This window comes from Arvicola amphibius, chromosome X (genome assembly GCF_903992535.2).
Source record: "Arvicola amphibius chromosome X, mArvAmp1.2, whole genome shotgun sequence".
Classification (NCBI taxonomy): Eukaryota; Metazoa; Chordata; class Mammalia; order Rodentia; family Cricetidae; genus Arvicola; species Arvicola amphibius.
In genome coordinates this window covers 44374423-44401440 of record NC_052065.1, presented here as the reverse complement: position 1 = coordinate 44401440, position 27018 = coordinate 44374423, and the positions used below count along the sequence as shown (strand labels likewise).

Here is a 27018-nt window from a genome sequence, read left to right as displayed (position 1 = left end):
CTACGTCCCAGTACCTAATATTTGAATTCCTCTCATGTGATATGTATAAGTTATTTTTTATTTCTTAGCATTATATCTAATACAATTGAGACGTGATTTTTTTAATTTTAGAAATTAACATGTTGCCAAATAAATCCCGAGAGTGAGTAGAGGAAGAGCTTCCAGCATCTTTCACCCATTTCTTCAGAACTCCACCTTCCCCCAGGTTATCTGTGGAGCCTGACTGCTCCAGCAATACTGTAGCTCCTGTACCCATGCAGCTTTGTAAAGATGCAAAAGTGCAATTAGAGGAGTTTGGTCATACATTGTTGACTCATTTGTGGATTTGTCTGTGAAATCTGTTAATGACAATAAACTCATTCACTCCAAAGAAGGAGGGAGAGGAAAGGAAAGGAAGAAGAGAGGTGAGGGAACATAAGGTTATATTGGCAGAGTGGAGAAGATATGGAAAGAACAGGAAAGAGAAGCAGAATGAATTGAAAATGAAAAGGGGGCACATATGAAGAAAAAACAGATGAAAGAGGGTTGTAGAATAAATGTGAAGAAATATTCTTATTTCCACTGAGGCCTCTTTTCCTTAGCTCTCATCATTAGCCCATAGCTAAATAGATCTTCTCATTTGTCCTAGCTAATTAATGCCACTAGTTCAGAAGTTGGAGATTTCTGTCACTGAGTTATTTTATTCCTTGGACAGGACAGGGAAGTGGGACTGTAATTTCCACAATGTCAACTTCACTACAAATTTAGGTGTAATTAATGATACCTATTCTTGCTTCCCTCTGTCCTTCCTGGCTTCTTTTCTTTTGAAAAGCTGAATTTCTGAATCTGAACTGTGTTTTTCCATGGTGGCTGAAAATCTCACCAAAGTCATTCTAGACTTCTCCAGTCTCCTCAGGGCTTTGTTATAGTTATAGAAACTCACATAATTACAAGGAACAAAAGCAGAAAAGTCAGCAATGAGTGGATGTCCTTCAACTCATAGACTTTGGGTTCTCAGTTGACACCAATTATCCTAAGTCACTGCCAAAAGACTTACTGTCCTGTGTGTAAAATCTTTAAGTATGTTCTGCTTCTAGATTGCAAGTCTGAGAACTGAGTACATAACTTGAGCCTAGCAATAGCAACATAGCGTGACATGCTTACAGAAAAACATTTCCATTGCAATAATAAAGACACAGAAGCTGTGGATATGTGCATAAGACCTACACACAAAAAAGAATAGATATAAGTATAAAGGAGACTAGTTGGGAAAAAGTGGGTCAGCAAGAATAGGAGAGGCTGAGAGAGGGAAATGGAGGTGACTATGATCACAAAATATTGAAAGCGTGTATGCAATAATAAAAAATTTTAAAAACCTTAAAGGAAATAAACTAATTAAAATTTTAACTTTAAAGACATAATGCAAACAAAAGCAAAACATTCTTCTGATTGAGATGTGCAGAGAACAGAGAAACATTTTGTAGCTTGTCCTGCAACTTGAGCTGAACTACTCACCCCTACGCCTTGACCTTTGCTTCTCTCTCTCAAAGGAATTGGTTAACTATATTCTGAAAACTAAGGTATAGTTGGCCTTGGTAGCACATGCCTGTAATGGGAGCATTGGAAGACCGAGGCGGGTGACTCAAAATTTAAGGCCAGTCTAGGCTACTTTGTTGGCCAGCCCAGGCAACTTTGTGAGACTTTGTATCAAAAGAAAAAAAAAAACTTAAAATAAGGACCAAGGATGAGTTGGATCCTCAAAGCCTCAAGAAAAGGTTTTAAAACATAAACAAAAGGAAAACCAGGCCTTGGTTTCTCCATGCTCCTAATACCCAAATGTAATATATCACAGATGAAACTTCTGGAAGTATTCTCTCTAGATCTCAGCTGAAACATTGCTAGGGACTCCACTTCATCTCATTCTTCTCAACACTGGATTATTCCTAGAAAAGCAATGGGCACAAAAGACTGAAATGAACAGTGTGTGTAGGAGTAGAGCGGTTACCATACCAAACATGCAATGGCCACATAACATACACAGTGTTCAATTAAGGGCAAATCTTGATTGTGGGGTTTAATCTTGTTTGTCACCTTAACTAGACCTAGAATCAACCAGCAGGCAAGCCAGTAGAAACACCTATGAGAGATTTTCTCTATCAGTTCAGTTAAAATACAAAGGCCCAATCTAAATGTGAATGGCCCCTTCTGTTGATAGCCCAGATAAAAAGAATAACGCTTTTGCTTTTTGCCTGCTTGCCGTCACATCATACAGGGAAGTTCATCTAAACTGGTAGCATCTTGCTGTGACTACCGCTGCTACTCTTCAGTGAACTAATTGGGCTTCTTTGGCCTTCCAGTGTGGACTGAAGATAGTGGCTCACTAGAAATTCTCTAGGCTTTCCGTGCCAGAGTTATCTACACTTGTAGACTGACCAGGTTACTAGGTCCTCAGCCTTTCCAGTAGCTTCCTATGCATGCACTGTCCAGCTGCCTAACCTTTACAGGGTAAACCAATTTGCTGAAAGTCCCTTAACTATGTATCAGTCTATAGGTTCTGTTTCCCTAGAGAAACCTAACACACTCACCAAGGCTCTGTTGAACTAAAGTCCATGCTGAAGGAACTCCAACTTCTTCCACACTGCCCAGTATGCTTATTTGGGAAGGTACTTGTTATAATCCTATAATAATAGGGCTGCAGCAAAGAGTAAGAAAATAAAATATGTGATAGGTGAAAGCTGCAGGTGTTGAATCCTAATAAATTGCAAAAACCAAAAACTGGGAATCTATTGATGTGTTATTATGTGTCTTACTACATTTCTTGTGCCTTTCTTTTCTCATGCTACTAGAGATTGAATTTTGGACCTTGTACATACTAGGCAAGTAAGTGCTCTGCCTTTGAACTACACCCCTGGCCCTCTCTACTTTTTATTTTCCATGCTATAGATATCTATATAGCTATTTTCAGTGATAGCTATCTATTTGTCATCCCTCCCTTAGCAAATACTCCTTTTCTTGGAACACCTCTCTCATCCATCTGCCTAGACTGTGCCTTGTTCTTTAAGTTATCTAAACTACCACCTAGCCTTGGAAGCTCTGCTTTTTGACACCGGGCTCCTCCACAGTCTGACACCCATTAACATGCCTTCTTTCCAATACTCCTCACACTTGAGTTGACATTATTTCTCATTTTATTCCGTTTATACAACCTTGCCAAGTTCTTAACTAAGAATTGGCTTTGCTGCCTGTTCCCAAGCTATCTTCTGGGTCTCTTCAATAATATGGTAAGTCTGCGGGAAAGAAGTATTACTCCTCTATGTTGTACACATGCATTGTATCTTTGCCTTAAGCTGAATACACACACCCAATTAAAACATACAGACACCAAAACCCAGCATCTAATGGATAAATGGATACTCAGTGAAAACTAACAAACCAGTGGGTTTTCTAACATTATTTCTCAATAAGCAAAAGAAAATAGCCATGGTGATGTTTTAATATGCATTGTTTTAATGTAGCATTTGCCTGCTGATAAGCCCATTTATTCAATTAGTTTACTCCATGGGGGGGGGAACTTCAATATCATATTTTCTAGCCACAGTTATTTGATTTTCATATTGATTGTCTAAGATTTTGATCAGCAGATGCAGTATCCAAGATTATCCAAACATAGGCATCCATTGCTCAAAGATTACTTACATACTATGTCCAAGTAGGGTTTGGAAGGTAGGGAAACATGAATAGACTAAAGCTTATGTTCTGGGGAAAAGAGGTTATAAACTAAATACAGAAGAAAATGAATGAACCTAATTGCTGTCAGATTAATTAGTTGGCTCCTCTAGAAGTAGAACACTTTAAAGAGATGTGCAGGAGAGAGCAGCCAGGGCTGCTGGTGCAGACCTAGAACCCTAGCTACTTGGGAAGTGAGGCGGGAGAATCTCGTGTTAAAGGCCTAACTTGACTACAGAGTAACTTCAAGTAGAGCCTAGGCAACTGGTCAGACTCTTTCTCAAAGTGAAAAATAAAAGATAAAATGGGCAGAGAATAAAACTCTACTCTAGTAGAGTGCTTACCTAGGTTGTATGAGGCCCTGCCTGGGCTTCATACCTAGGAACAAGAGCAAAAACTGAGATAAAAACAGAAGAATGCAAATGGTAGTTGCTAAAAGCCAGGACCTCTAGCTCAGCATCTTAGTGTGTATCTGTCCTGTAACTTGAGCTCTGGAAAGACTGATAGATTAGGAACATGACTTCAAGACCTTCTTGGGTTCCATAACAAAAATAACAACAACAACTAATGGATTCCAATTAAATCTTACTACCTACCATGCAGTTTGGGACAAATTATGAAAGTACCCTTAACCTACCCGGCTTATCTTTAAGGAGATAAGGCTCTCTGCCCTTAGATTATTATGAGAATTACATCATTCATGAAAATGCTTAACATGGTATAGATACAGAGTGGGAAAATGACAGAGCCCCACATAGAAGCACCAGACTGAGCTCCCAAGGTCCCGATGAGGAGCAAAAGGGGGGAGATCATGAGCAAGGAAGTCAGGACTGTGAGGAGTGCGTTTACCCATTGAGACGGTGGGACAGATCTAACAGGAGACCACCAAGTCCAGTCGGAATGGAACTAATGGAACAGGGGACCAAACCGGACTCTCTGAATGTGGCTGACGGAGGAGGAGGACTGAGAAACCAAGGACAACGGCAATGAACGTGAACTCTACAGCATAGACGGGCTCACTGTGAGCCTTAACCTTCACTTGGCGATGTATGGAGATAGAGACAGAGCCCCACATTGGAGCACTGGCCTGAGCTCCCAAAGTTCTGATGAGGAGCAGAAGGAGAGAGATCATGAGAAAGAAAGTCAGAACCATGAGGGATGCGTTCACCCACTGAGATGGCAGGACAGAACTAACGGGAGACCACCAAGTCCAGTTGGAATGGGACTGATGGAACATGCGACCAAATCGGACTCTCTGAAAGTGGCTGATGGTGGAGGCTGTCCGAGAAGCCAAGGACAATGGCGATGGGCTTGGTCTCTACGACAAGGACGGGCTCTGTGTGAGCCTTGTCAGTTTGGTTGCTCACTTTCCTGGACCTGGAGGGAGTTGGGAGGACCTTGGACTCAACATAGTGTAGAGAACCCTGATGGCTCTTTGGCCTGGAGAGGGAGGGAGTGGGGGTATGGGTGGAGGGGAGGGGAGGGAAGGGGGAGGAAGAGGGGAGGAGATGGCAATTTTTAATAAAAAATAAACTGGAAAAAATAGATACAGAGTGGGCAATTAAGGCATAATATTAATTATAATTAATTAATTATAATGATGACTAATTTTTATTAATTAGTTATTATTAATTATAATGTTGGTAATCTGTTGAAACTACTGAATAAAAGTTCTGAATAACTGTTTCAAAAATAAGTCCTTTCATGATAGCATTTGTTATGAAAAAATACATTCTTTCTCTCTACACATACAAAAATGGAAAAAGATAGCTCGACTCAAACGCCTCCTTCCGAATGTGAAATTTTCATCACCACGGCAGAGGCCCCCACCATAGCTGCCTGTAGTTTGGCGGATGAAGACTCGCTGGAGACCTCCAGTCTGAGAACTGCCGAACTGAACCACTCAGCTTACGGTATGGACCTTGCTGCTAGACGCTTGACTATGAAAGCCAGCTCCCTTGTTTCGATTTGGAACTGTTTTGAAGAGCCGTCCTAACTCTTCCTGGCAACTTCTGCTGTTTTCTTCCCTCATTCTCTCACAGAAGTTGTTCCCAAGACCCAGTCTCCATACACATGCTCCTTCATATCCTTTGAGAGACTGCTTCCCTGCAAACCTGACTCAACTATGGGCAAAATACTGTTGTTGCACAGGGTAGGTAAACGTCTCTGCAAAGAGCCAGATGGTCATAAGAGTATATATGTCATTGTTGTGCCATGTAGTCTCTGCCATGTCCCTTCAACTCTGCCACTCTTGTATGGAAGCAGCCTCGGACTATAAAAAGTAAATAAAAAATAAGAGAAAAAGAAAGAAGGCAGCTTGGGATGTATCTCAGAGTTAGTGCACTTGTCTGTCATGAGTAAGGCCTTAAATTCTATCCCCAGTACTGCCAAAAATAAATGAATAAATAATATTTAGCTTATATGCACTAAATTTCTATTTTAAACTTTATCTAAGTTTTACTTGCTCTAGAATATTTTTATTTAAGCATTTTGGTTTCTTAAACCATATTAAAATTACAAATAATAAAAGGTGCCAGGTGTGGTGTGGTAGCATACACTCTTAATGCCAGCATGTGGGAGGCACAGGCAGGAAGATCTCTCTAAGTTAGAGAGCAGTCTGATCTACATAGTGAGTTTGACAGCCAGAGCTACATAATAGAAAGACCCCACCAGAAGAAGAAGGAGGAGGAAGAAGAGGAAGAAGGAGGAAGAGGAAAGGAGAGAGAGAGAGAAAGAGAAAATCCATCCTTAGCTCACAAGAGTTAAAAATTATCATAAAGTTAGATTTGGCCAACAGGTCATAGTTTTCCAACTCCTGAGCTGGATAAAAGATTAAGAAGATTAAGACAGTAATGCACACATGAAGCTACTGTTTTAGTAAACAAATGTACAGAACTTGATATTATGGAATCCCAGGTCTTGTATGGAGCATAGAGAAGACCTTTTTCTGTCTCCAGGTCAGAAGAACATATGAAAAAGAAAAATTGGAAAAATATTCATGACTCCTTTTGAACATTACAGCACCGTGAAAATTATATTCAGCAAAACAAAAAATCAAAATGTTTCAGTGCTCACAGTGGGAGGTTTTCCACTGAAAATGCTATCTCTATCACTAAATAGAATTAGGGGATTTAAGTCATTGTCTTGTGACTGTACCTTTTCATTCAAAAATAAAAACACACTCGGATGTGATGGTACATGCCTATAATATCAGCACTTGTGAGACAGAAGCAGGAGGATAAGAAATTCAACATCATTGGCTATATAACGATTGCAAAGTCAGCCTGAACTACATTGAACCTTGTTGCAAAAAAAAGTAAACAATTGTAATGTTTAGTATACCTTTAATATTTACAAAGAATAGTCCTAAATGACCTACTGATACAGAATAGAGAAAAAAAGATACAAGCTTATACTTGGAAAAATGTTAGTCCACCCAAATTTAACAACCTTCCTGTAGTTCATTTCTTTCTAGAAGAAACAGCCTAGAAGAATTTATGTGAATGTGAAACACATGTTTACTCCCTAATCCTGAAGCCCTCTGGCTTTAGAGTTTAGCCGTAGTGTTTCCTTTTGTTCCTGATTGGGCTTATCTTCCCATTTCAGTACGCCTATAACTGACTTGTAACCCCTTCCTTCTCTCTGTGATCATTTTCAGTTTACTCTATTTCTGTATAAACCTGCCCTTGAGACCGTCCCTCATGGTTCCTTTTCCTGTATTCCTTCAGCATGTAGAGTAGTATAAGATTTCTCAAACATTCCTTCACTAGTCCTTAATTCCCTTCCATTATTCCCTCCCTCACATCCTCTGAATAAATGAATACAGTATTGCTTAGCGATAGGAACGAGAGGAGCTGACAGGAATCTTCCCTATGGTGTTATACTGCTATACTGAGAAATATGGAGACTAGGGGTGCTGATCTCCGATGAGACCAACTGCAATAAGTGGCTAATAACTATGTCCTTGACTTTTGAGGTGTCCAGATTCTTCTCTCTAGAAACTTGAAGACTAATTTGGTCCACGTTTGTCATGATGGGTTCTGATGCCAGGATCTGGGTAGGAGAACTGTCATGAAACACATTGTCCATAATGTATTGCTTATATAACTCCACCACCTTCTGCTCCAGATACTCGTTGAGCACTGCATTTGAAATAGGCTTTTGCATTTGCAGGCTGCTTTTCTCTTTGATGCTGGTTATTCTCCAGTAGGATGAGTACCGCTGGATCGGTTTGAGGGGAAATTCAGTGGGCTGAATGGAAATTGAGTCCTCCATGGACAAAGGAATCTCAGATGACCTCAGCAAAGGGCCATCTTCAAAGCTGCTCTCTGAGGGAAAATCTGCCATTACTGAGTTAATGGCCATCACCTGTCCTCCCGCAATATGTAAGTCATTGTAATTTTTACAAATACTTTTGCAAGAAGGTGGAACCAAATAGGTCTCTCTGATTGCTTCTCTGCAAATGTCAACTGTGGCCAAGGTTGGACTTTCAAATACAGGGTTGGGGTTTGTTTGCAACACTGTTCTGCTCTGGCTCCTGCTGTGTTGACTCCCTCTCGCATGTACTGATGAGATGAACTTGCTGGAGGATTTGCAGCTCACATAAACACTTTGGACTTGTGTTTCATCCACAGAGGAATAGGAAAGAGCAGTAACAGAACTTGTCTCCTTGCCCTGTTCTCCAGTGACCGGTTCATTATAAGAGGCACAATTCCAATGAATGTCATTCCAGTAGGCAAGTCCACTGAGATACCCTTCTGACAGCATTCTGAAAAGAGAAGTCATGAGAAACAGTAGAAAAGAAGACTATAAAAAAATGTAATTGGCAGTTGATATATCAAAAATGAATGATGATGAATTCATTCATTCATTCACTGACCAAGCCCATTACTGTGTACCTGATGTATACCAGGTCGATGGTATATGCTGGAGATACAAAGATGAAACACTCTCTCATGCTTCTCTTATGGAAGAAAATAAATACTGAAAACACATAGCCTCAATATTACATTACTAGAGATTATAATGGTGGTAGGTACAAGAACGTGAAATCCAATATAAACAGGCTGCCCATGCATGCTTCAGCATTGCTGGGGGGGGGGGGCATGTTTCACATTTTTTCCAGGCACAAAAGTAGCATAACACAGTCCAGAGCAAAAAGGGAGGACTCACAGGATGTGGCTTAAGGCATGTAGCATTTCAGCTCAAGGGTAAAGGGTAAGTAGGAATTGAGACTACCAACATAAAATCATAAGAAGACACCGTGACCTTTTCAGAACACAATAAAAAGCTAAGAAGAAGAAATGGGACTGATATTATAGCCCTGAATCTGATTACAAAGGGCCTTGGGTGTTGGACAAAAGAGTTATGTTGTGCCCAGAAAGGGAAGTGGAGAAACTGCCATCTGGAGAGTCACATGGCTAGTGGGCTAGGAGAAAAAGATTGAAGAAATATGTGACAAAGTCTACTGACACAAGAACTGTAATCTTTCTCATTGGATAAAAACTTTGTTTCTGGGGATTAGATAGGAAATGGGGTATAGGAGGGATTCTAAAAACTATTTGTTAAGTTGATGAAACATTTTACAAGAATTCTGAAACTAATCATGACTGATACATTATGAAAGAACAGAGTTCCCCCCCCACACCACCTTTTAAAGTCATATTTGTTATTGACTTTTTCTTTTTATCCCCTTCACTTTACAGAATATATCCTAGAATCTCTACACTAAACTGACCAGTTTACCTCTACCCTAGTTATTAAAATTCTTTCCTGACAGTAGGCCTTCCCCCATACCTCCCCTCCCCCTTCCACATCCTTAGCAGTTGTCATTGAAGTCTGGGATAGATAGAACAAGCCAGGAACCAGCAGCTGCATTTTCTAAAAAAAAGGAACAGACTGGCATTCCTGGAATTTGAGCAACAGGCAACAGTGAGAAGAACTGGTTCTCTTTGAGCCCAAGGGCTGGGTTACTAAAGCAGACCTGTCAATTTGACACTGAAAAGGAAAAGTCAAAAAGAAGGATCATTTAAAAAAGAACATGACATTATGTTTTTCAGTTTTTAGGCCCTGTTTTACATTCATGCAGCTTTCCAAGTAAATAAAATGTTTCTTTTGGGGAAAATGTGGTCAGATGTAATATATGAGAAAAGAATAAATAAAAATTTGCACAAAGACAATGTTATAAATATCTATATTTTCAAAATTATGTCCAAAGTATATTCATCAAATTCATCCATAATGTTCATTATTCTGTAGGCAAAGTTATACAACATAAAAATACAAAGCTAAGCTTTCACCAACTCTATGAATAATAATGCTTGCTTGTATTTTTAGTAAAATTTAAAAGATAAAAAGAAAATGTGATGCTTATCTTAAAAAATACTTTTGAAGTACAGTTCAATAAAACTAGTGTCTGGTAGCTAGATGAAAAGAAAAAAATTAAATACATGAGAGAATAATTAGGCAACAAAGATGGCCATAGGCTGTTTCCCCATCCTAACTCCACCCGGCTAGCATGCCATTCGACATATAAGTTCAGAACATGTGTGTCAGGCCAAAAGTTCACTGCTAACTTTCGAATTTTTATAGAGACTTTAGAAAATCTTAGCAGAGACTGGCCTGGGCCACATAAATGAAAAATCAAAGTTGACAGTGAGATCCTGTCTCAAAACAAACAAGCCAACCAAAAGTAAAATAAAAATCAAGTGTGGTGATGCACATCCATTATCCCAAAACTTGGGAAGCTGAGGCAGGAGGATCTGGAGTTTAAATTCAATCAAGTCAAAAGGCGAGAGAGGTGGATGTGTTCATAATTCAAAATGATTTTTAAAATACTATAATTTGAGCTTTAAAACATCATAATCAAAATCAGAACCATTAAGAGCTTGGGGCATTCCAGGCAATGGTGGCACATACACATATACCCTTAATTCTAGCACTCAGGAGTCAGAGGCAGGTGGATCTCTGAGTTTGAGACTAATGTAGTCTATAGACTGAGTTCCAGGACAGCTAAGACTACACAGAGAAACCATGTCCCAAAACTAAAACAAACAAACAAAAGAACATAAGACATAATATTTATAGATAAACAATATAAAGTCAGTACCCAACTGCCCTGTCCAGTAAAAAAGATGTGAAAAGCCTGTATACCTGAAGGATGCCTACAAATGAGGTACAGAGATTGCATATACGACCTACAAAGAGCACTAACCAGGGGCTAGGTGAAGAAGTTGCCATGGATATGAGTGTGATTATATTGTGAAACCAAAGACATTCTCTACGTATACCCATTCCTAAGTGAGTCTCTAGTTCTATATATGACCATTCTGGAACTTAGAGGCAGCCCTGGGAGGAGGACCACTGGAGTAGACCTGATAGGCAAAGGTAGAGAAGAGGCACATTGTGCAGTTGCTAAAGGCTGATCTAACTGTAGACCTTTATTACGACAGGACATCATGCCCCTGCTCCAGCGGCGAAAAAGAATGAGGGAATAAACACATTTACCTCAAAACGGCAGTTTTGATAAGCATCATCAACCAAGATGACCACGAACTAACTGTTGCTCTGTAATAATGATAACTCCAGGGGCATGAATTAGTTTGACACGATGGCACAAGGACCTGAGTCAAAGACAACTGGAGCTCTATGACAACCTGGGTTACAGAATGAGATCATGACTCAGATACAAAAATAAATAAATTAAAACACCAGTGATTCCTCTAGCTTGAGAAGCCTGCACTCACCCCTCAAGTTTATGAGTTTTCAATTCCTTGATTGTACTGTCTTGGAATTCTTTCTTTGGTGGTGAGAAAGACCTGAAAAAAATAGGGCAAAGGTCTCACTCTGTTCCCCTTTGAAACATCCCTAGCCTTCACCATCCACAACATTGTGAAGTGGTTAAAAGAACCTTGAGTGACAAAGAGTATTTCCTACATATTAGGAAACTATGGGTCCAAATTTGAGGGAAGGGTGGCAAAGATTTCACAAAATATAGCTGAATAGGCATATGGATGTGTTGGTTTCTTTTTATTTTTCTATCTCCACAATTATTGCCAACAACCAATCCTACAGGGGATTGATATCCAGTAGGCCTAACAAATTCAAAAGAAAGCAAATATAAAAACAGCAAATAACCCAATCTATAAATGTGCAAGTGAAAGGAACAGTTATCCGAAAAAAAAAAAGACAACACATTTATTCATCAGAGAAATGCAAATTAAAACTGCTTTGAGATTCCTCAATACCCTAGCTAGAATGGCTATCCTCAAGAAACAAACAACAAATACTGCCAAGGATTTGGAGAAAGAGGAAGCCTTAGACACTGCCAGTGTGTATCTGTGAAGATTAATATTCATTGCCAATTTGCCAGAATCTTGACTTACTTAGAAGACAAACTGCTGAGCATGCTTGTTTGTCTAAATCAGCTTCATCTGGGAATGCCTGTGGGGAGTTAGCTAGATTAGGTGAACAGAGATAGGAAGACACATTCTAACTGTGGGTGTCATCATTCTGTGGGCTAGGATTCTGGAGGAAATTCAAGAGGAGAGCAAGCTGGCCATTAAAACTCCATCATTCTTTGTACCTTGACTGCAGACAAAATGAGAGCAGCTGCCTGCTGCTTCCCTCCTCCTCTCGCTGCCATGACTTCTCCACGAAGGTGCACTATTACCTGAAACTGTGAGCCAAAATACTCATTTCATCAAGCTGCTTTTGCCAAGACTTTCTGGCACAGCAGCAATATAAGTAACTAACACAGAATCAGAACAGGTACAGCCATTCAGTACAGAGGTTCCTAAAAGAACCAGAAATGAAATTACCATCTTACTCAACTATACCATTCTTCCTGGACATATACCTGAAGAACCCTATGCCAATCCACCACATAGATGTTTCAAAGCCATATTTATAATGTACTGTTCAGAATAGTCAAGATACAGAATCAGATGCCTGAATATCCATTAATGATAAATGAATCAAGAAAATGTGGTAGGTGTGTGTGTGTGTGTGTTTGTGTGTACCCCAGAATTTTACTCTGTTATAAAGAATGAAATTATGGTACAGGAAATAAGTGGAAGTGAAGATCATTATATTAAGTGAAATAGACTCAGAAAAATGTTATTTTTCGTATACAGAATCTATATTTAAATTACTTCCACACACATATACACATATGAACCTGCATATAGCATGAGAGTATAAATGTGGGTAATATGAATAAAGGGAGAAGGGGGGGACAAGAGAAGGTAATGGACTACATGTGTCATGAAAGGAGAAAGACAGTCTGTTTGAGAGATGAAGGAGATTTCCAAGAAGCGGAGGGGGAGAGAGATGGTAGTGAATAGAAACAGAGAACAGTGTTACATATATGTGTTCTAATGAAATCCATATATTTGTATGCTAACCACAGCATTCAACGCTCTCTTCTTGCTCCCTGAGGCACCAGGGATGTGTGGATTACATGTACATACATACACGCACTCACACACAACCATAAAATAAAAATAAATAAATCCTTTTTTTAAAAAGTAGGGCTGAGGGACTAACTCGGTGTCATAGGACTTACTTGCCTGGCAGTTGCAAAGTTGTGGATTTAATCCAAGTTCTACAAAAGTAAAAATGATTTAAAAACTACAGAAGAATATTTTAGAGTAACTAAGAAGAAACAAAAAGTAGGTGGTTATCCCTGTCCAGCTGGATCGGGGTGACGAAAGAGGCTGTCAAAGTGAACTTTCCAGGGCTCTGAGGCCCAGGATTGACTAAACAGCACAGTGGATAGGTTGAAGGCACTGTAGATAGGAGAGAATGTCAACAAACGTGACTAAGTCTCTCTCATCACCCTCAAGTTGGGCAGTGATAGATACCAGTCTATGGTGTATTCTTTTTGAGAGTAATACAAGCCTTAAGAGCCCGACTTTCTTATCCCTGATCCCATGCAGATAGATGCCAAATCTCCCATCGTTTCTCATCCCGCGCTTCATATTCATCAATCTGATCTGACAGAGGCTTCTCTCGAGGCATGGGAACATTTATGAAAACTACTGAGAGTCTCCAGTCCTTCACAGTAGTGGCGGAAGGTCTAGAATTTTGTTATTTGCGAAGAGGTTTGTTAGTGTTGTGATTATGGTAAATCCAGTCTCCAGCAGGCTACCTGAGCATGGGAGGTAGAGAAAGGAGGATCATGGACTGTAAAACAGCCTCTACCATAGGCATAAAACCCCCTGCCATTCTTGTATATGGAGCCAAGTGCAGATTAGAAAATTGCGGAAGCAGAAAATTTATCCTAGTGTCTAAGGATAGATTCACCCCAGACCAAAGCAGGTGAATCCTGGGGGGAAAGAGTGGGTAATGAGGTCAGTGAAATCCATTGAGACAGACAAACTTGACCGTATTCCATCTAACTTAAGAAACGTTAAGCACTTTAATCAAAAAATCCTAAATCTGAAATGCTCCAGTGTTTGAATGTTCTTGAATTCCAGCATGACACCATAAAAGTACAACTCCAGTCTTAATCTCACTAAGTTCCGGTGCACCAAAATCTTGTATAATGTTGTCTTCAGTGGCGCTGTGCATGTGAAAAGGTATACATGAGGCATACTGTTTGTATTTCCAGTTGCCTCCTATTCCTAAAATGTACCATTACGCATACGCAAATATTTCAAACTCTTTAACAAAACACTTCTGCTCCCAAGCATGTCAGATCAAAGATTCCCAGCCTGGCGTGCAAGGAAGATGATTCAGAGTACGGAGAATTGTCACAGTAAAGTGCAAGGTGAGCTTCCGCTAGCTGAGAGGCTGTCGGGCTGTCGTGACGCTAGGATGCTGCTGCACTCCTTCCCCGCCTGACATGGGAGCTAAGAGTGAGGCTGCAGAGAGCTGGGGCATGGGGTATCTAGTGAGCAAGCCAAGCGCGGGGGCACGCCCCTAGATTCCTAGTACCTGGAAGGTAAAGTTGGGTGGACCAAGAACTCCAGGCCCACTTTGGCTACACGGCAAGTATGAAGCCAGCCTGGACTACATGATACGACCTCAAAAACAAAAACAAAACAAAACAAAAAACCTCTCAGATGTGGAAAGGAGGTGCGAGACAAGCCCAAAAGACCTTTGAAGCCAGGGTTGGTGGCTCAGTCCTTGCACCCTAGCAGGTGGGAGACTGGGGCAAGAGCACTGCTGTGAGCTAGAGGCCCACTTAGGCTGCACAGTAAAAAGCAGACTTAAAACTGTAAATAGCACCTCATAGTCTGGATATATAGATATATGGCACTAGCACTGTCTGAAATGCGGGTAGGGGCTTATTTCCTCTTGAGCCTACAAGAGATGGGCCATCTGAGTACAAACATCTGTGTACCTAGAATACCTAGTGTGACAACGTATATCTGTAAGCCAACCACTGTGGAGAGACAAAGACAGGAAGAGGACAGCTTGGTTTATAGCCATGATCCAGGCCATCCAGGGCTACACTGAGAGACCATGAAATGACAAGGGAGAGACAGAGACACAGAGAGGGACACAGATTCCACCAGAGAGGCAAGTTACTTCAAGTTAATAATGAAACCAGCTTCCATGTATAGGAAGCAGGAAGTGATACCAAGGGCCTGAGAAACTTTCTGTTATTTGTAATAATGTCCCATAATGCTCATCACGTAACAGTGCCACATGTCTTTGTAAAGGCTGCAGAAGTTTCAGAAGTACTGAATAGATCTCTTTAGTTTCAGATGTTAAATCGAATAGCTTTGGAACAATGCATCCAAAGTCACCAGGCACGCAGGCGCTCTCAGTCCTAAAACAGAGCTTATACTGCATTACTTACCTTTTCACACACTCAGCTGCCTGTACGGAGAGTGCCCGAAAACTTTTCTACTGCATGAGTTTAGGAGGAAGATTGGTGGATTTACCCAGAATCTGATCTTTCTGTTAAACTGGCAGCAGAGGGCAGTAGAAAGCATGCCACAGAGGTTTGTGAAATCGTTCTGAAGCCGTGCAGATGTACACTGCACAAAAATTACAAACCAAATTAGACAAATACAATTTATTTGATTAGCACTTTATGGCCCAAGCCTGTAATACAGCACCCTGAGAGCTGACACAAGAACATAGCTGTGAGTTCAAGGCCAAGTTGTGCTACATAACAAGACCCTGCCCAAAAAGGGGCCAGGGCCGGGAAGATGGTTCTTTGGGTTCATTGCTGCCAAGCCCGGTGACCTCAGTTTGAAGCCAGGACCTACTTGGAAGAAGGTGAGAACCAACTTTGTCAAGTTATGTTCTGAGTTCGACACAAGTGCCGGGATATGCAACACATATACCATAAATAATTAAGTGTAACTTACTTTTGAAAAAGAAATTATTTCTCTTGCAACCACAATTTAATGCACTACTAGAACAAATATAGTTACATATCTCAGAATCCTAAATATCACAAGGCAGAGAAAGAAAAGCTTCCTGGGCCTGCCTTAGTTTATTTTGAGCATTTTTCTTAATAAGTTTTATTGCCTATAAAACTTTTTAAAACTATCACTATATCTCAAAGGTATATTTAATTTTATAGAAGGCAGTGAACCTAATGGATTAAGTTTTTCATATAGTTTATTGTTTGAAGTTTTGTTTCTCATCTTAGAGAATCTCTCTCTCGTGTGTGTGTGTGTGTGTGTGTCTCTGTGTGTGTGTTTAAATCTATGACTGTTTAAGTGTGAAAAAAGCCATCCAAGGACATCTGCTGATGAGATGTTCTGGGCAAATTTAGCCTGCATTAATCATTACCAGACAGTGGCATACCAAAATTAACCCGATGTGCAAATTCACAAACTAGAAGTACAGGCTAAAGTGCAGTACTTTCAATCATTTACTTGGTTTCCTGGAGAAACTTCAATATAAATTCTTCCTTCTAGATCAGTATGTGTGTGTGTGTGTGTGTGTGTGTGTGTGTGTATAAACTTGTTATAACTTCTGTACATAGGCATACTTTTAACTTATACCCTAGGAACACAAACCCAGGATCAAAAAGAAAATCTAATGATAGTACATGTCTAATCCCAGAACAAGGGAACCAGAGGCAGGAAGTCTACAGGTTTAAGCTCAAATTTGTCTACAAATTCTAAGTCAGCTAGGGCTACATTAGTGAGAATTTGTCTACACTACAAAAGCAAAACAAAGCAAAAAGAACTAAGAAAATTAAGGAGGGAGGACTTTGCAAAGGGGATATCTAAACATGTTTCTTAAGGAAAAAGAATGGATAGAAAGGATAGTAAAGATTTAAGGTATTAGATCATACAGAGTTTGTTGCAACCCTGCCGTCATAGAAGAAAAGTAGGCACAAATAATGTGCAAACAAATTGTTATGGCTGTGTTTCAATTAAACTTTATAAAAACGGTCCTGGGCTGTGGCTTGCTTAACCTTGACCTTAGTCAAGCTTCCCTCGCAAACACCGACATCTGGGTATGGCAGCTTCTGAGTGTAGTCCCAGCAATCGGAAGGTTGAAGCAGGAGGATTAACTGCTTCAAGGTCAATATCAGTCTGGGCTAGGTTGTGGTGAGTTTAAGGCTAGCTTGTGCTTCAGAGTAATATCTTAAAAACACAAAATCACAAACAAACCAAAAATGGGCATAGGTGGTCATGGTGGGACATACCCTAAGCTTACACATTGCGAGTTTGAAGTTGGGGATCATGAGTTTAGGACCATCAAGGACTAAATAAAGAGACTTGGACTCAGAAAGAAAGAAAGAAAAAAGACAAAAATTGAAATGAAAAACAGGAAAAGAAGGAGAAAAAGAAAAATGCAGATAGAGTAAATTGGATAGGACATCATGATAGCAACTTTGCTCTGGTTGCTTCCTATATATTATTCCTAATCTTCCAACACTAAGACATTAAATATTATTAAGCTGCCAAATGAAAAAACTGACACGGTGATAGATGTGAACATAAAAATGTCTTATTGGGAGGGAAAGATGGGGCTCAGCAGGAGTGGCAGGGCAATCCATGAAAGTTATGGAGGGATCTCATCAAAATATATAATATACATGTATGACAATGTCAAAGTGAAACCCATTAATAGATATAATTAATATAGTATATACTAATAAAATCTGTATAAAAAGAAAACTGCCCTTCCTAAGGTCATACAGCTACTGTTTACTGAAGGCAAGTTTGAAGGTCACGTTGATAAACTCAAAAGCTTGTGTTTAGAACATAGTGTTCTGCTGCACCGTTGAAGGCAGTTTCTATCATACAATTATGAGAGCAAGCACTTTTGTTCTTCCAGGAAAATGGCATCATCCCTGACTTCAGTTTCTAACACCAGCACTTGCCAAGTGAAAGAAGGAGGATGCAGTGAAGTATAAATTTTGCATCTCAATGCTCACTGATAAACAAAGAACTTATCCTCCATCTTTGAATCTAACAATATTAACCTTTTGCTTGACTAGTCTTAATTCTGTAATCTAGAAATACATTAGTCTTGATTTTGCAACTACCTTTCACAAGATAATTTAATTTCACCAATGTACTGCTTACATATCAACCAAACATCGACGTATGTCAGACCTTCAGAATGTGTAATTGGCCTACTTATCCTTATCTTTGCCTGTTCCCCACAAGACCCAAGACCCTAGCTATTCTGAACCTATCCCAGTTTTACCCGTCCCAACTACCATCCTAGGGATATTTTATTCTTCTGTCCCTTAAGCTTAGCCTCTACAGTTATTCTTGGCCCATCTTCCATAATCTTCAGATCGCACCTCAAACACTTAACATTTCAAAGACTCTCTCTTTCTTAATTATAAAAGGATTTGAGGTTCATCTCCTTTATTGCAAGATTGTTACCAGAATTACCTTGAATGTTAATAAAACCCAACCGATACCATAATCACTAACATAAATAATTGAAACAGTGAGTGTGACAAAGGAGAGATTGGTGACTGGTGAGGAAGGGAGGGATTTGGAATGTAGTGAGCTGGAATATATCTCGTCTCTTACAGAATCTTTTCAATAAGGATAAACTAAGATACTGGAAGAGGCTGGACTGACATGGGTACAAAGGACAACTCCAGTGTAGCCAAACACAAATGGAGCCAGTGGACTGGAACTACCACCCAACACTGTATTGTATAATCTGGTCAAAAAGAAAGAAAGAAAAATGTTGGCTGCTCTTGCGTAGAAGATCTTGGGCCAAGGCTCCCATTTGACAGCATGTCTGTTCTTATGAATCTAGCCTAGCTGGGTATGGTGACATACACCTGTAAGCCCAGGGACCAGTAGTCAGAGACAAAAGAATTGAGCTTCAATCTTGATTAAATAGTGATCTTGAGGCCAGCTTGGGCTGTGAGAACCTATCTCAAAATAATAATACATCTATAATCCTAGCACTGGAGAGGCAGGGCAAGAAAGATTTCCTCAAATTCTAGACCAGTCTAAGTCAGTCTACTCTACCTTGCAAGTACCAGGTCAAACCAAGGATATAGAAGTAGCCTGTCTCAAAAACAAAGTAAACAAATAAACAAAATAAAAACTCTATTCTTTGGAGCTATGATGTGGGACATTCTTCTGTATATGTGTGCTTTTATTGGTTGATAAATGAAGCTGTTTTGTCCAATAGCTTAACAGAGTAAATCCAGGTGGGAAATCCAAACATATATATATATATATATATATATATATATATATATATATATATATATATATATATATATAGAGAGAGAGAGAGAGAGAGAGAGAGAGAGAGAGAGAGAGAGAGAGTAGGTGGAGTCAAAGAAACATCATGTAGCCGCCAAAAGAGAAAGATGCCAGAACATTACTGGTAAGTTACAGTCTTGTAGTGATACATAGATGAATAGAAATGTGTTAATTTAAGATGTAAGAGCTAGCAAGGAACATGCCTGAGCCATATAAGCTGCTCTGTGTTTCTCTGGGACTGAATGGCTGTAGGACCAGGCAGAACAGAAAATTCTGTCTAGAGAGCTAGAAATAATTATTTGCTTTTTATTATAGATTATATCTTGAATAGTTCATTTTACTCACCCATATTTCTTTTTGTATTATTAGTACGTGTGCAAATGAGTGCATGTATGAAGGTGCTCATGCATTCAATAGGTAGAGATGAAGCTTGCATGCCATTCTTCAGGCACTTGTTCTCAGGTACAATGGTACCACTGGCCTGGAGTTCACCTCGTATGATAGACTGGGTTCCTAGAGAGCCTAGGGTCTCTGTTTTCCCTGTTCTGGGATTCCAAGGCACCACACAAGGTTCATTTAAATGTGGATTCTGGAAATCAAATTCAAATGTGCAACAAGCACTTTACCTACTAAGCAATCTCTCCAGCCCCATACTATTAGGTTTCTTTTTTTAAAATCAGCACAGAAAGTAATGGGTTTCTTGTCATATCTTCATATACATGTGCCATTATTCTTAGTTCTTGTCAATCCCCATCGCTTACTGCCTTCTCTTATCCTTCCTGCAGGCCTGTTGCTGATCCTATTCCTCTCCCATTACCCTGTCTCTCCCTTAAAACTTCCCTCTTAACACTTCTTCTTTCTCTATGACCTCTTGATCTCTTTCTTGATTTAACACACACACACACACACACACACACACCAAGACATATGAGAGAAAATATGGTAAATATGGTGTTTCTTTGTGGCTAATTTTGTTTACTTAAAGAACTCTCAGTACTGCTGATTTTACTACAAACATGTTTTCATTCTTCTTCATGGCAGAGTGAAATTCTATTGTGTATATCTGCTGCATTTTCTTTATCTAAGCATTGGTTGATGGGCATTTAGGCTACCTCCATTTGTCTGCTATTGTAACTAGTAGAGCAAGAAACAAGAATATGGAAATACCTCTGTACCTCTGTGCAACAGTGCCTTAGAGACCTTTGAGTGCACAGCTAGGAGTGGTACACCTGAGTCATGTACTTATCCTGCTTTAGCTGTTTTGCTTAAGACAGGGTCTTGAACCTATGATGATCCTCCTGCCTTGGACTCCCAAGTTCTGGGATTAAGAGTATGAGCCAATACACTTGACTGCTAGTTCTAGTTATTTGAAGTACCTTCACATTGACTTCCATAGTGAATTCATAGGTTTAGCATCCCACCAGAAGCACAGAAGGGTTCCTCTTTCCCAGCATCCTTACCAGCATTTGCTGCCTTCTTTTGATGCTAGCCTTTCTAACGGGAGTTAGATGGATTCCCAATGCAGTCTTAATTTGCATTTACCTGACTCATTTATATTTCAAGTCCTGTTACAAAACAAAATTTGTGGTCAATTATTCTTCTACAACGTATTTTCTTAAGGCAGGGTGTAATGGTATGTGCCTGTATTCCCAGAGCTCAAGATGTTGAAGCTGGGGGCTGGAGAGATGGCTCAGAAGTTAAGAGCATTGCCTGCTCTTCCAAATGTCCCGAGTTCAACTCCCAGCAACCGCATGGTGGCTCACAACCATCTGTAATGGGGTCTGGTGCCCTCTTCTGGCCTGCAGAAATACACACAGACAGAATATTGTATACATAATAAATAAATAAATAAATAAATAATTTTTTTTTTTAAAAAAAGATGCTGAAGCTGCAGGACCACCACAAGTTCAAAGCCAGCCTGGACTACATAGGAAAATTGTCTGTCAAAAATAAAGAAATAAATAAAAAAAAATCTCTCTTTTCCATATCAATTTGACTAAATCAGTAAACAATTTCAGTTTGTGCTCTGCTGGAATTCTAAGTTCAAAGGCAGTAACTACATCCAAGGGCCTTACCTGATTATAAAATTCTTTGTTTCAGAATATGTAAAATTTGGTCCAGAAGTATTATTAAATATATTTTTAGTAATGTTTCTGTTTCTTTATAATTTTTCTTAGCATCTCATACATTGGAAAATCAAAGCTATGTCCACTTTTCAAAAAATATTAAATGCATTTTACATAAAAGAACTTTTAAAACTAAGGAATGACTTTTCTAGTTTAGTTCCTTTCCTTTTCTTATTTTGATAATAGGTCTCATTCTGTACCCTGGATCATTCTGAGACTCCCTATACACCTCATTCTGGCCTTGAACTCATGCAGTTGTCCTGCCTCAGCTACCCACAGTCAGAGTGACAGTTTCTTGGGGGAACTGGGAGAGAACCTCCGGAACAAAAAAACAGGCAGAGGGCCTTTTACCTCAAGGGTATTTATTTTGTTCCCTGGATTGCTCTTGGACATGATTTCATGCCTCCTGTAACAAACGTTTGCATTCAATTTTTAAGACACGTTCATTCTTGTTGGATGTCAAAACATACTATAGCACTCAATCTGGTCACTCTACCCTGAATCTGGATATGGCCTTCTGCCTTGCTTTTGTGTTTTTCCAGAGCTAATCTTAGTACGTGCCAGGCATTGTGTTTCAACTGGTCTGTCCTGAGAACGTTCTGGGAAAGGGATGCTCTGTCAATATTTAGAATGTGCTTACTGGCGTTTATTTACATGTTTTCTGATCATGCTTTTCTGAACACAAACAGCCTTCCTGGGATCACTGCTTTCTTTGTTAACTTTGTGTTTAAAAGGGCACTGAAACTGAGCTAAGGAGGTCTGCAGCATTAGACTGTGTGCAGTCCACAGCATCCTTTAAGACCCTCGGATGCCATGGCTCGAAGACAGATCTGCAGAAGTCAATGAAAGTCAACACCCACATTCTGGCATTAGAGGCATGAGCCACTGTCCTTGGATTTATCTTACAGTTTTGGTGTCATAATTATATTATCACTATGTAAAAGGATTCTCATTCTTAGGAAACATACACTCAAGATTTAGGGATGGGATGGGCAATGGAGCCAACAAAGTACTTCCCAAAAATGTCAGAAAAAGAACAGAGAAAGAGAGAAATGGACAATAAACATGCCAAAATAATCCACCAACATCAATGGACTTGAAGGAGTTATAGGCGCTCATTGTATTATCTCAAGAGAATAGAAAGAAACTACACTTGATCTTAGCCAAAAGGTCGAGAAGCTATGAGAATAGAAAGAAATCATCATTTGCGAGCTTGAGAAGTTTTTGTAAATATGGAGAATAGTAGAAATCTCTTAGACATTCATGTCACAATAGTTTTTCATTTTAGTTTTTTTTCAAGATATTTATCTGAATGTGGGGGTGCACACCTCTCATCCCAGGACTTGGAAGGTAGAGGCAGGAATATCAGGAGTTCAAGACCAGTCTCGGCTACTTAGGGGTTTCAAGGCCAGTCTATACTAAATGAGGCCCTATCACATAAAACCAAGCAAAAATAATTTCCATTGTAATATGGATATTTAACAAAGATTTCAAATACTCTTTATATCAATGAAAAGCTTCTCAAGCTCAGAAATAATTGTGTCAGGCAGGCTTATGCAAGAAATGCGTAAGAGCAACCTTACGAATAGTCCAACCAACCCAAGTCTGTATTTAAGCAGAGACAGATGTGCACAAAAGGAGGGATGTTTGAGATCTAAAAATGATTAAAGCCAAGTCCACACACACATGCATTCCCTGTCTTTAATACAAAAAGAAGGCTTTCCTTAATCATCCAGATAACAGTTTGAAAAAGCAGTATCACAATAAAAACCATCTTCACTTTTACTATGTCCTGCCACTCAAAACAGCACTGTCCCAACCTCGCTGAACTGAATGAATGGAGACTGAAATTCAATGGGAACGTACTATGATGTTTTTCCTTCCCCCAAAGTCATCAGCACAACTGAAGTCAAGAGAAATGATGTCCCTACATATTCTGCTTAAGTTGTTATGCCTTCCTATTAGAAGGCAGAATCTAAACAATGTAGATCCTGGTGAACCAGGCATGAACAAGCTATATACTAAAGAATTTGAAGGCTGAACGCAGGAGTGCAGGCTTGTGACCTTGGTACTGGGGAGGCTGTGGCTCAGGACTGATGCAAGTTTGTAGACATCTTGAGCTACATAGTATACTTTAGGTCATCCAAGGCTGCATGAAGAGACTTTGTCTCAAAACACACACATACACACACACACACATGCACACATACACACGTGTGCACACTTAGAACTTTTTCATCAGAATCAGCCTCATTGGTGCTTGCCTATGATCCTAGCACTTTGGCTACTGAAGCAGGAAGTGTACAAGTCACAGTCCAGCCTTCGTTACCAAGGATGAAGCCGTCTCAAAACTAAAAAGAAGCGCTCACGAAACGCTTCCTTCTCTTCCTTTCTACCTCTGGTCTAGACATGCTTCTGAGCATGCTTAAATCAATTGCCATGGTTTTCTCTTCCTCCTTTGGGCAGCTTCTGAGATTTACAGCTCTCCTTCCCTGGAGGTTTTCTCTCAAACATTAATAAAATTGTCTTTGAGCTTCCAACTTTTAAAAAATTAATTAAAACAAATTTTAAATGAGTCTAACCAAATCAGTCAAAAATTTCATATTAAAAAAGAACTGACCATGCTGTGCCTTGTGGCCCATACATATAATTCCAAAATTTCCATGAATTCAGTACTAGCCCCATCTAAATATTGAGTTTGAAGTCAGTCGGGGCTACACAATGAAATCCTACCTCCAAAGCAAACAAACAAAAATCAATCAAACAAACAAACAAACATAAGTTATTTTGAGGAACTGACTACGTGAATCAAAACTTGGGGTTATTTATGATATGAATAGCAGATGTTACAGATGAAATCTCTTGCTACTATACTACTAATATAGCTTCAAGCTTCGCTGGAGACAAGTCCATTAAAATCTTGTTCCTCAGCAGGTGTGTTGGATTACACCTGAAATCCCAGAGGCAGGAGGCTGAGGCAAATTGCTGCAAGTTCAGAGCCAGACTGGGCTACAGGGTGAGAGCTTATAGCAAAGACAATAAGTAAATAAATGAATATGAACATTTTTATACATGGCCTGAAACCAATAATGCCAGCTACTCAGGAGGCTTAAAATGTTCAAGCGCTTTTTGATCTATGTGGCCAGATTTTAGTGAGTCTTTTTCTCAAAAGAATAAAAATTTAAATTTAGTTCAGTAGTAAAGTATTTTCCTAGCATGCGTGAGACCGAGAGCTCAATGGCCAGTACTAAGCACAAGCAACAACAACAACAACAAAATAAACCCAAAAACTACTTTAGAGATATTGCAAATGTCCAAAATAACATATGTACATCAGGGAAAGGAGTGTTTAGCCTGATTTTTATTATTGAACTGTCCAGCTTCACTGACTGATTGATCAAGTTCCTAGCCACTCTAATCTAGTAAACTAGAAAGCCTTTCCAATGTCGACAGAGTAGGCTAATGACACAAAAGCTAAGAACGTGTCGAAAGAAATAGAGAGACTAGTTGATAAGAGAATCAAAGGACCCAGTACCTCCCTTACCTTCACCAAAAAGTCTGCTCCTTGGATTCTGCAGCCACACAATGACTGATCTATCAGAATGCACTAGCCAGCCAGAGTTCTTTCCCCAGAGTTCTCAAGCCTCTCACTGAGGAGACCAGCAAAACACTGAGCTGCTCCCTCCTTCGTATAACTGATACCATGGAAAAAGAGTTGTTTCACTTAAGTCTAGTTTGTGCCTTTTAAAGAAGGAGTGGGAAGTCCCAGGAAATGGGCAGGAGGTAACTGACAAAGCCACATAGGGCCACAGAATGGTGTTTCTTCCTCTTTTTTGAAAAATGAAACCTATCTGTGAAACTGTCTCTTGTTAAGAAAAAAAAAAACAGTTGATGGTTGCATGCTACAGTAATAAAATATCTGGTAACCCTTTTGCAAATGAGAGCAACAGGCACACATGACTTTTTTAAAAAAAAATCTGATTTATTAAAATTTTTCTGATTAATTATTAATAATCTATGATTTTCAGACGTATATTATGTCTCAGCCAAGTGATGGTGGCACACACCTTTAATCACAGCACTCGGGTGGCAGAGGCAGGCAGATCTCCGAGTCTGAGGCCAGTCTGGTCTACAGAGTAAGACAGCCAGGGATGCACAGAGAAACCCAGTCTCAAAACAAACAAACGAACAGTATATACAAAAATATCACCAAAGATCAAAACTGTGGTAATATATTGTGTGGACATCTTTATACACCTTTGGTATATTTTGAGAGTAAATTCACTGCATCTATCAAAATTTTAGAAGTTCTAATAAAGATTTATTTTTTAGTTTAAGTATGCTGTAAGTTATGTCTTTTTGGCAGACCCCTTTTAAAAATGGGTCAATTACTTTGAGCCCTAAACAGAAACAATGATTTTCCAAGTCATTTCCATGGTTTATTTTAAGTGACAGAATAACCTCACCTAAATGACTGTTACTCTCTCCTCTCTTCTTTCTTGACTCTGATCAAGCTAATGTCCAAACCCTTCCTTTGGAATGTTTCCACTTAGTGAAGTTGCTAAGTTTGCTTTGTTTCATGCCTTACTGCCAAAGTTACATATTGAAAAGTATACCAGCAATTCTTCTTCTGTTAAAATGCATCTTGGTTTCAAGCATGATTTCATGGAACACGACTCAGATCCGGTTGAAAAGACAGGCTCCTACCTGTAAGCCATAATAACTTGACCTAGCCCACTCAAGGCCCCAAGGGCAAGTTCAGCTTCAGCATAATCATAAAATCATGCCTAGGGACAGCTCTAGGCCTTGGTAGCACATCAAAGATTTAACCGTGATCAAGAGGTTGAGAGCACCTTCAGGGCCAAACACTGCTTAATTTCACCCTCAAGCATAACCAAGTGGATCGCCTACAATGGCTTTCATCTAACTCCATGAACTCTCCTTGGTGGGGGTTACCAAAAGTTCAACTGACAATGCCACAAAATACCCAATAAAAGATAATTCCATTTGCCCAAGTTGCACCTTAAGTCATATGTATATTTTTATGTGTTTCACAGTTTTATGTGTGTGTGTGTGTTTGTGTGTCACCATGCCCTATGTGGTGTGTGTGTTCAAGACCTATATGCTAGATGTGTGTCCATTCCCTATGTAGCATGAATGCATGTCCCCATGCTCTATCTAGTGTCTGTGTGTGTCCCCATGTCCTATGTGGTATGTGTGTGTCCCCCATGCCCTATATGGTGTTTGTGTGTCCATGCCCTATGTGCTGTGTGTGTGTCCATGCCCTATAAAATGTGTGTGTCCTCAAGCCCTAAGTGGTGTGTGTCTGTCTGTGTGTGTCCATGTCCTATGTACTGTGTGTGTACGTGTGTCTGTGCCCTATATAGTATGCATGTTTATAGCCCTATGCCCTATATGCTGTATGTGTGTGTCCATGCTCTATATGTGCTGTGTACATGTGTGTCCATGCCCCATGTAGTGTGTGTGCCCCCATAAACTACATGGTTTGTGTGTCCATG

General features: G+C 39.7%; 1 protein-coding gene and 1 long non-coding RNA gene across 7 annotated transcripts; one reads left to right on the top strand and one right to left on the bottom strand.

The window, feature by feature from the left end:
• Positions 1 to 1805: 1805 nt before the first annotated feature.
• On the bottom strand, positions 1806 to 25233 carry Tasl (TLR adaptor interacting with endolysosomal SLC15A4). 6 transcript variants are annotated; one of them, XM_042054378.1, is made up of 7 exons: positions 15515 to 15679; positions 12290 to 12382; positions 11451 to 11522; positions 11212 to 11360; positions 7822 to 8473; positions 2565 to 2671; positions 1806 to 1922 (listed from the first exon to the last, which is right to left on the bottom strand). In XM_042054378.1, the coding sequence occupies exons 4-7, from the start codon at positions 11238 to 11240 to the stop codon at positions 1892 to 1894; spliced, it is 819 nt and encodes a 272-aa protein (XP_041910312.1). In that variant the 5' UTR covers positions 11241 to 11360; positions 11451 to 11522; positions 12290 to 12382; positions 15515 to 15679; the 3' UTR covers positions 1806 to 1891. The 6 variants fall into 6 exon arrangements, with proteins under 6 accessions (XP_041910312.1, XP_038172442.1, XP_038172444.1 ...); XM_038316514.1 differs by lacking the exons at positions 1806 to 1922; positions 2565 to 2671 and having other exon boundaries at positions 7033 to 8473; XM_038316516.1 differs by lacking the exons at positions 1806 to 1922; positions 2565 to 2671; positions 11212 to 11360 and having other exon boundaries at positions 7033 to 8473.
• LOC119804809 lies at positions 15680 to 19249 on the top strand. The gene is made up of 3 exons (XR_005283847.1): positions 15680 to 15939; positions 17965 to 18037; positions 18680 to 19249. It is a non-coding gene; the product is annotated as an uncharacterized LOC119804809 (long non-coding RNA).
• Positions 25234 to 27018: the final 1785 nt, after the last annotated feature.

Excerpts from the sequence above, each read along its gene's own strand:
- Tasl (XM_038316514.1), bottom strand. The coding sequence starts at position 11,240 with ATGATGCTTATCAAAACTGCCGTTTTGAG. Across the intron at positions 8,474-11,211 it reads ATCAAAACTGCCGTTTTGAG|AATGCTGTCAGAAGGGTATC; the intron begins GTAAATGTGTTT and ends TTCTCTTTTCAG.